At 40.7% G+C, this 9,592-nt stretch overlaps 1 protein-coding gene across 2 annotated transcripts in view; it reads right to left on the reverse strand.

Annotated features, from left to right (window-relative positions):
* Nucleotides 1–8,859, reverse strand: part of LOC103460189 (interferon-induced protein 44-like) — a 17,667-nt gene extending 8,808 nt beyond the window's left edge. The window contains exons 1-6 of one of the 2 annotated variants that reach the window (XM_017303198.1): nucleotides 5,283–5,320; nucleotides 4,955–4,986; nucleotides 4,232–4,276; nucleotides 4,046–4,060; nucleotides 3,754–3,787; nucleotides 2,619–2,826 (exon numbers count right to left, since the gene is read on the reverse strand). In XM_017303198.1, the coding sequence (XP_017158687.1) occupies nucleotides 2,619–2,826; nucleotides 3,754–3,787; nucleotides 4,046–4,060; nucleotides 4,232–4,276; nucleotides 4,955–4,979 (327 nt within the window). In that variant the 5' untranslated portion in view covers nucleotides 4,980–4,986; nucleotides 5,283–5,320. Of the gene's footprint in view, nucleotides 1–2,618; nucleotides 2,827–3,753; nucleotides 3,788–4,045; nucleotides 4,061–4,231; nucleotides 4,277–4,954; nucleotides 4,987–5,282; nucleotides 5,321–8,816 lie in introns of those variants that run through there. The other variant, XM_008402257.2, reaches the window with a different exon arrangement.
* Between the last annotated feature and the right edge of the window lie 733 nt (nucleotides 8,860–9,592).

Genomic DNA, 9,592 nt, shown 5'->3' on the forward strand with positions numbered 1-9,592 from the left:
GCTCAGCCCGAAGAGGAGACGTGGGTCCCCCTTCCGATGGGCTCACCACCTGTCCGAGGGCCCAAAGGGGTCGGGTGCATTGTGCTATGGGCGGCAGCCAAGGGAGGGGACCCTGGCGGTCTGATCCTCGGCTGCAGAAGCTGGCTCTTGGGACGTGGAACGTCACCTCTCTGGTGGGGAAGGAACCAGAGCTAGTGTGTTAGCTCTGGTTGAGAGGTTCCGCCTAGAAATAGTTGGCCTCACCTCGACGCATGGCTCTGATTCTGGAACYAGTCTCCTTGAGAGGGGCTGGACGTACTTCCACATTGGAGCTGCCCACGGTGAGAGGCGCCGGGCAGGAGTGGGCATACTTGTTGCCCCCCATCTTGGCGCCTGTACGTTGGGGTTTACTCCGGTGAACGAGAGGGTAGCCTCCCTCCGCCTATGGGTGGATGGGACAGGTTCTGACTGTTGTTTGTGCTTACAAGCACAGATTACCAGCAGTTCAGATTACCCACCCTTCTTGGAGTCCTTAGAGGAGGTACTGGAGAGTGCCCCTCCTGGGGACTCCCTTGTCCTACTGGGGGACTTCAACGCTCACGTGGGCAATGACAGTGAGACCTGGAGAGGTGTGGTTGGAAGGAACAGCCCCCCCTGATCTGAACTTGAGTGGTGTTCTGTTGTTGGACTTCTGTGCTTATCACGGATTGTCCATCACGAACACCATGTTCAAGCATAAGGGTGTCCATATGTGCACTTGGCACCAGGACACCCTAGGCTGCAGTTTGATGATCGATTTTGTCATCGTTTCATCAAATCTGCGACAGTATGTCTTGGACACTCGGGTGAAGAGAGGTGCAGAGCTGTCCACTGACTACTACCTGGTGGTGAGTTGGCTCCGGTGGTGGGGGAGGAAGCTGGTCAGACCTGGCAGGCCCAAACGTGTAGTGAGAGTCTGCTGGGAACGTCTGGCAGAGTCCTCTGTGAGACGGAGCTTTAACTCCCATCTCTGGCAGAACTTTGAACACGTTTCGGGGGAGGATGGGGATATTGAGTCTGAGTGGACTATGTTCCGTGCCTCCATTGCCGAGGCGGCTTATCGGAGCCGATGGGTTCCGGCAGGCGAAGCGGCATGCGGCTCGGGTGGTCGCTGAGGCAAAAACTCGGGCGTGGGAGGAGTTTGGAGAGGCCATGGAGAAAGATTTCCATACGGCTTCGAGGCGATTCTGGTCCACCATCCGTGGTCTCAGGATGGGGAAGCGGTGCAGCACCAACACTGTTTATAGTGGGGATGGTGTGCTGCTGACCTCAACTTGGGACGTTGTGGGCCGGTAGGCGGAATACTTCGAATACCTCCTCAATCCTCAATCCCACCAACATGCCTTCTGTTGAGGAAGCTGAGCCTGGGGACTCTGGGTTGGGCTCTCCAATCTCTGGGGACGAGGTCGCCGAGAGTTGGACTCCGCCAAGGCTGCCCTTTGTCACCGATTCTGTTAATTACTTTCATGGACAGAATTTCTAGGCGCAGCCGAGGTGTTGAGGGGATCCGTTTTGGTGTCCTTAGGATCGCATCTCTGCTTTTTGCGGGTGATGTAGTCCTGTTGGCTTCATCAGATCGTGATTGGCAGCTCTCGATGGAGCGGTTCGCAGCCGAGTGTGAAGCRGCCGGGATGAGGCTCAGTGCCTCYAAATCCGAGGCCATGGTCTTSAGCCGGAAAAKGGTAGAGTGCCTTCTCCGGGTCAGGGGGGTCGTCCTGCCTCAAGTGGAGGAGTTTAAGTATCTGGGGATCTTGTTCACAAATGAGGGAAGAAGGGAGCGGGAGATCGACAGGCGGATTGGGGCAGCGTCTGCCGTGAAGCTGTACCGCTGTACCTGTCTGTCGTGGTGAAGAGAGAGCTGAGTCAAAAAGCGAAGCTCTCGATTTACCGGTCGATCTACGTTCCCACCCTCATCTATGGTCATGAACTTTGGGTCATGACCGAAAGAACGAGATCACGGATACAAGCGGCCGAAATGGGTTTCCTCCGCAGGGTGGCTGGGCTCTCCCTTAGAGATAGGGTGAGAAGCTCGGTCATCTGGGAGGGATTCAGGGTAGAGCCGCTGCTCCTCCACGTCGAGAGGAGCCAGTTGAGGCTCGGGCATCTGGTCAGGATGCCTCCTGGACGCCTCCCTGGTGAGGTGTTCTGGGCACGTCCCACCGGGAGGAGGCCTCGTGGAAGACCCAGGACACACTGGAGGGACTATGTCTCTTGGCTGGCCTGGGAACACCTTGGGGTTCCCCCAGAGGAGCTGGAAGAAGTGGCTGGGGAGAGGGAAGTCTGGGCCTCCCTTCTGAAGCTGCTGCCTCTGCGACCCGACCCCGGATAAGCGGAAGAAAATGGATGGATGGATGGACAAAATATTTGTCTTGTTATGACTGTTGGCCAATAATCGTAAGCTTTAACCAATAAAAGAATCATGTGGATGCGGGGTGAATGAGGAATCAGCAATTTCTACATTTTATTAAAAAAAAGTATGAGTTAACGTTCCACACAACCATGTGGACACAGAACTGATCCACCAAGCAGACATTATAAGAAGTCATAAATCCCAAAAAATAACAATAAGCCTTCAACATCAAACAAGAAGTTATACTTACAATTTTTGTAAAACTTTGATCAGAGGTTGTGGAACTGGCCAGAGCCTCATTGGTCATTCTCCCTTGCAGGACGTTGTTGACGGAGTTGATGAAGCTGGACTTTCCTGCACCAACTGGTCCACAGAGTAAAACTCTGATGGCTTCGACTTTTTCATTTTGAGGTTGAAAATTCTTCACGTACTGCAGAAGTTCCTGGTTTTTTTCACTTCTAAACAGACATAAAGGTTATAATTTAAATGATATCTGCCAGAATAAACTTCTGGCTGCTCATTAGTTTCGTGGCACAATTTGCCATTTTTTAGGATCCTTTTGTAAATGCCAATTTTAGACTTGCATTTACTAAACAGTCCTACTGCAGGGCAGTGTTAAGGTTAGGACTGTCAAAGTGGTAAAGACTTTGCATTTCACCACAACGAACAAAGCCACATCCATATTGATTTATATACATTTTCATCATTTAATTTCCCTATGGGATAAATGAAGTATTTCTGAATTGAATTGAAAGTGTTTTTTAAGGCATTAATGGCTGGAATTGATATAGTTATTCATGATGACATGATAAGCTCACATAGTAAATGAACTATCAAGTGATATTATGATAAACCAAAACCCTGGGAAATCGCAAATTAATAATAAAAAGAATATAACACTGTAAAAAAAAATGTCACATTGTATTTAAAATTTTATATAATACAAGAAGTAAAAATAAATATTAAAACTGGCGTTCACATCATGCTCCAATTGAACTGAAAAATTTTTGCTTTTTCTGTTTCATAACCTTAAATCATTTTGGCTTTTTGTACTGAAGGTATTGGGAAATCCGTTTATGTTTTATTAAAGTTAAATATGTTCTTTAATCAAAAGGGACACTGCTGTTTTCAATGCTGGTTCTCAAACTTTGGGGCTGATGTGGTGTTGTAATGTCTGGGCTGTTGTGGTTTATGGACAAAGTCCAGTTTGTCTGAGAAGTTAATAAGGGAAATGTAGGTGTCTGTGTAAAGAAAAAGTGACCTGCACTGTGTTTGATAAATTAATCCACTGTTAAGGTTAATTTATCAAACACATAAGAAGAGATTGTGGAAAAAGCAACAAACACATTGGCAACATGCAGAGGTACAGATGCAAATGTACTCACCCCCATGTTGTTTCTCTCCATGGATCTGTTAAAACTGTGATGGAGAATTAAGAACAAAGTTGTAAAAAAACATCTTGCAATAGTAAGAATAATTTGCTACTGATTGCATTTGATTAAATAGTGTACAATCTAAGTAAAGCAATTATAATAATTTTCTAATAATAGTAATAATAACAATAACACTGAAAATAGTTATCATCAATAAATTAACAATGAAATTATCTATAATAATAATAATAGAACAACAAACACATTTTCTCGGCAAGAGCCTTAATACATAAGTTCTACTTACGTGGAGGTGGAGGAGCTAAACACAGTAAAACAGATTAAGTTTAATTAGCCCAAAAATTTTAATTAAAAAAGTGATGATTTTTACTTTTACTTTATAGAATAGTTGGTAATATATAATATATAAAACTCATCTTCCGTGAGAAGATGAGTGCATTTTTGTATAAGAGTGAAAAGCAAAAGTAGTTACCGGGAGCCGGCTGCGGGGGAGGTAGCTGAGGGGGAGGCGCCGGTCCTAAATGATACAACAGTCCCCAATCATTTTCTTGCACATTTAATATTTTACTGTAAATAATTAGACAGATTTTATTTTTGTAAATCTTGAAAATATCGACCCCTTGATTGTCACACCTGTCCTGTGGCATGTATTGTGAATATCATCCCATTGATCTAAATTATTAATTAAGATTCCACAAAACTATTACATAGATAACTTTTAGCATATTTAGACATTACAAGACCTGACATTTATTACAATCTCTGTGATGTTCTCATGGGTGACTTTAAATCAAAGTGTCTGTACTGGACCCCAAATTATTTACATTGCTAAATGTATTCATTTGTTTGCAGATGACCCCGTTAGATTTTATCCTAATGATTAATAGAACAAAATATTTCCTAGAATACAATGCACTGCATTTATTGTGTTATTTGCTGTATTTCGCTTGTGCCAGAGAAGTCTACAATCTAAACTGTTACAAATGTGAGAGGTGCAACATGCATTTTCTTTTATATAAATGGCTCAAAATACATCCAAATAAAGTGAAAATGAAATTAAATCTAAGATCTAGAGCTAGATCCTATAGAGTTGGTCACTCATGGTTTAATTGTAACTTTATTTCTCTGGAGTGATTTAAAACTGACAGTAATATATGTTATACGAGTCTCAGTGAAACAATCCTGTGATACATACGAGGTGCTGGAGGCCGATTCCCCATCAATGAGCTATGAGGGAGAGAATGAAGACTTCAGTTTATTGGTTTATTCGCTCCACCTTCCGTTTTATCTTTTTGTTTAATACATTTTTCTTTGCTATAAATGTTATAATTAAATTTTCCTCATGAGAATATGAAAGAAGCTTATTTGTAGCATTTACTAAGACAAACAAATTATCAGAAACACTGACCAGTTCAAACAATTAAAATAGAACATAAATTAAATATATTGTCTAAAAGTTTCCAAACACATGAATTCATCAGTCAGTGCAGATGAACTGTAGCGTTTTTTTGTGTAGAACCTACCTGAACAGGTGATGAGCTGCAGAGAAGGAGGACTGTCGAAGTGGAATAAAAGTAAGAGTTCAAAGCTATTTGTAGGATTTTTTTGGTTTCACTTTTAGTTTGAGTAACTTATCTGATTTATAAGACGACCCAATTAATGGTTAACAAGAATACATTTTGTACTTTGCTCTGGTTCACTTCTTTCTTTCTGCAGAGCAAAGTCTTATCTACCATCTTATATCATAAAACATGTTTATTGCACATAGTCCTTCTACTGACTCCCTCAGACAATAGACCATAAAATATTTCAGTTAGTTCATAAATCATTGAAAAGTTCAATGTTCTGTTATTTAGAAACTGAGTTTACTGCAGTTGTGCAGTTATGCAGTAAACACCCTGATTTCGCAATTAGTCATTGTCACTAAGTTTTTATGATGTTTTTATGATGTAGAGCACTTTTAACTGCCTTGTTGCTGATGGCCAGAAGCACAAGAGTCTAGGACTGATATTAAAACCATTTTTGTTTTGTTCGCTTTTAATTAATCCTGTTTTTTTGTTTTTGTCTGTTTGTTTTTTTTATAATATCTTATTTTGTATTTTATAGCATTTTCAAAGCTAACCAATATAAAAGTACCTAAAGTTTTGGTCAGATTGCCTCCACTGTGCTGTGTGTTCACATGCTTTCTGGAAACCTTTGATGTCACACAACAAGCGGTTTGTTTGAGATAATTCGTAATTCACATGTCTACCTCCACACATGTTTAAATATATGGTGCATAACCTTTTGAACTGTGAAGAATGTGATGAGAAAAAAATGTCACATATGAAATCTAGCCATTGTCATGGTAAAAAAAAAAATTATAAATCTGCTTATTTCCAAATTTTAAAATCAAACTGATTACTTGATGTGAAGAAAGGAGTGTATGTTTCTACGCTCCTTCGTGGGGGGGCGCCGATTTATGTTTTCGCATCCACATGAATAATGTGTAGTTGCCCATGGCACTTCAACAATATTATTTTACCTTTTATCTGGAAATAGTGTCTGTTTATTCTTGCCATACAGTCCTCTGTATTATTGCTCTAAAGGTCTTACCATACCAGTTTGTTCCTCTGTATTTACTTTAGTTTCTTAGTTTATTCTTGCATTTTGTTCTTCATTCATTTCCATTTAGTTTCATTTGATTAGTATTATCCTCTCGGTTTATTGCTATGTCCACTTTAGTTTCTTTCCTGTTGCTACATTTATTTGATCGTTTATTGACCACCAGTAATTTTCACTCATCACCTGCTGCGCTTCATAGTCGTCATGTGTTTCACATCATGTGTTGATTTTTCACTGTTCAGCGTCGGATTCTCTGTTTTTATGCCATAATTCAACACAATCCGTTTTGCCCGCTTCTCATGTTTCAGAGTTTTGCGCAATGTGCGCGGCGTTTTATTTATTTATTTTTTTAACTCCCTAAGGTGCAGGGCGGTCGGGAAACATCGATGGGGAAAAGGCAGACTGACATAAACCTTTTAAAACAACGGAAACAATTTCAGTATTCTGATTATTGAAATTTAAAAGTGCTGTGTTGTTCTATCATCCCCGTTTCATACCGGACCACTTACAGCACCGTGTTAACGCTATAAAATGAACGCTCTCTATCGTGGTATCACCCATGGAGGGATTTCTTTATTTAAATCGGTTTATTTTTCAGAGGGATACAAAGTCGTAATTTTAGTAATTACATGTTTATAASAGCGATTTTCTGCTGTCCTTCCATGGAAGCGGGCAGCTTTCACGGAGCTAAAAAAAACTTTTTAATATAAATTGCTGCTTTGACATGATCACAGAACTGCCAAAACATATGTAGCCTACATAAATACCAGACAAAGTGAATCACAGCAGCGTCATCAGCCGGTGTAATGCTGATCTGATGCGGAGCTGCGCTGCGCCATGAAGCTACAAACACTGAATAGAAGAAGAGCTGCCATCGATACAGTTGCAGCCAAGCATGTTTTAATGTTACACAATACAGTTTTACCAAGTTGCTCAAAGTCTAAACTAGTATTGTTGTGGATTTAAAGTGTAAAGTTTACCTTCGACTAAACGCCCCCCAAAGGCATCCCAGCGCCTCCCTTTTGTAAAAATGTCCGCCAGCGCCCCCTGCCGTCCTCTGAACGCCCCCTGGGGGGCGGTACCGCCCACGTTGAGAACCGCTAATTTAAGGGGTCAAATGAAAACACAGTAAACTGTAGATATTTGACTTTGTTCAAACATATGCACTGCCTACTGTAAGTTTTAGTTTAATATTTTTTTATCATTAAACTATATCATTATCTAATTCAGGATAAAAGTATTTATTTCTCCTGAATTAGATGTTTTGTAATTATGTTATTTGTAGGAATTACTTTCATTTTAGTCTTGAAAATACAATTTTCACATATAGTTTTGTCTGTCTGATGTCAATGCTGGTATTCTGATCAGTTTCTCCGTATGTAAGTAACAGTTTTAATTACTTTACTTTTACTGTTCATATACTCTTATTCGAGTTATTTTTTGGATGAATATATTTTGGCTTTTAATTTCAGTAAAGTATTTTTTATTAGTGCTACTCTTACTTGAGTAAAATCTCTGGACGTTTTCCCAACCTCTCCTTGGCTTCAAACTGCAGAAACTTCACTACCTTGTTGTTGCCGAGTTGCTGAGTCATGTGGCTCTGCAAAGTAACCTGTTATGCAGTCAACGCCCTGATAATAACTGGGCTTCCTGTAAACCAGGTGACTGACATGAATCCATAAGTGAAAGTGAAAGATTTCTTTTCAAATTACCTGTCGGTCCCAGCAGTAACACGGCAAACGTAAGAATAAAGCTTTTTAGCTATTTTGTTGTTGTTATTGAACACTAATTTATATTAGTTTATTTAAAAACTAATTTATCTAATGTTGTTAGACTGTCCATGCAGAGAATGTTGCATACATTTAAACTGTTACTACACAGTTAAAAACAAGTAATGACTTGTGTCATAAATGTAGTTTTCTTTTTGAGTACATTCATATTCAGCATTTTCTATTCAATATTATATTAAAGTATCATTAAAAGAACCTGTGTCAGTTATTTGTTCTTGATTTGTCCTTTTAAATATTAACTCATTTTGGAATAATTTCAATATAATCCAGTGTATGACTTGGATGGATGGATGGATGGATGGATGGATGGATGGATGGATGGATGGATGGATGGATGGATGGATGGATGGATGGATGGATGGATGGATGGATGGATGGATGGATGGATGGATGGATGGATGGATGGATGGATGGATGGATGGATGGATGGATGGATGGATGGATGGATGGATGGATGGATGGATGGATGGATGGATGGATGGATGGATGACTTTTGCTCACATCATTTTGTTTCTGTGTGCAGGAAACCAACATGGGTTGCTCATGTGAGTGACCACAGTCATTATCTAACTTCCCATACATCTGTTTGGTTCTCATGTTTTTTCTGTTTTGCATTTTGACAACAGACTCAATCAGTGTGGAGACGGTTGTCACTGGGCAAACCTTTGGTTCTGATGAAGCTCTGATGAAACAAGTGCAGAACAAGATAAGGCTGGAGGGCAGAACTGAAGATGGGCAGTACACCATCGTCTTCTGTCCAATCAGCTCTCGGGTTGGATCAGATGTGGAAGCGGCTCTAAGAAAAGTGCCAGGTAAGATGTCAGGAATCATTTTTATTTTAAACATCAAGCTCTGTTTTATCTTGCTTGGTAAAAGACAGGTAGGAAGACGATCACATACACACATCATGCTACTGTTTTTATCCAGATTTAGATAAGTGCATTTGTTATGCAGTAAACACCCTCATTAAATGTTAGATTTAGAAAATAATAAATTTTTGAAAATCAACTTTTTAGAGTTTTGCATCATGTTATAATGATATTCCCTCATCACACCATATCTGGAGTGATGCTTTGATTCTTTCATTCATGTTTGAGAAATACTTTAATCTCTATGGCAACCATTCAACTGGAAAAAACATCTGGATGGACCTAGCCCCGCCTTCGAGACATAGCTCCTCCTCTGAGTTGCTCTTTCCAAGCTTCTGAGCTCACAGTGCAGCCCTCCCCCACTCAGCTCTTTCAGACTAGCCTGAAGCAATTAGCAAACACCTGGTGCAATTGTTCATCCGCTGAGCTCATGTTAGGAGCTACTACTCAGTGCAACACTGGTAAAAATGTTGTTGAAGGGTTAATAGAGTAGCCATGTTGTGATGACTTCCTGAAGGTGGAGTTTCAAAAAGAGCAGGAGCTTCTTAAAAAAATATATACACAGCATTT

This window comes from Poecilia reticulata, unplaced genomic scaffold (assembly GCF_000633615.1).
Source record: "Poecilia reticulata strain Guanapo unplaced genomic scaffold, Guppy_female_1.0+MT scaffold_207, whole genome shotgun sequence".
NCBI lineage: Eukaryota > Metazoa > Chordata > Actinopteri > Cyprinodontiformes > Poeciliidae > Poecilia > Poecilia reticulata.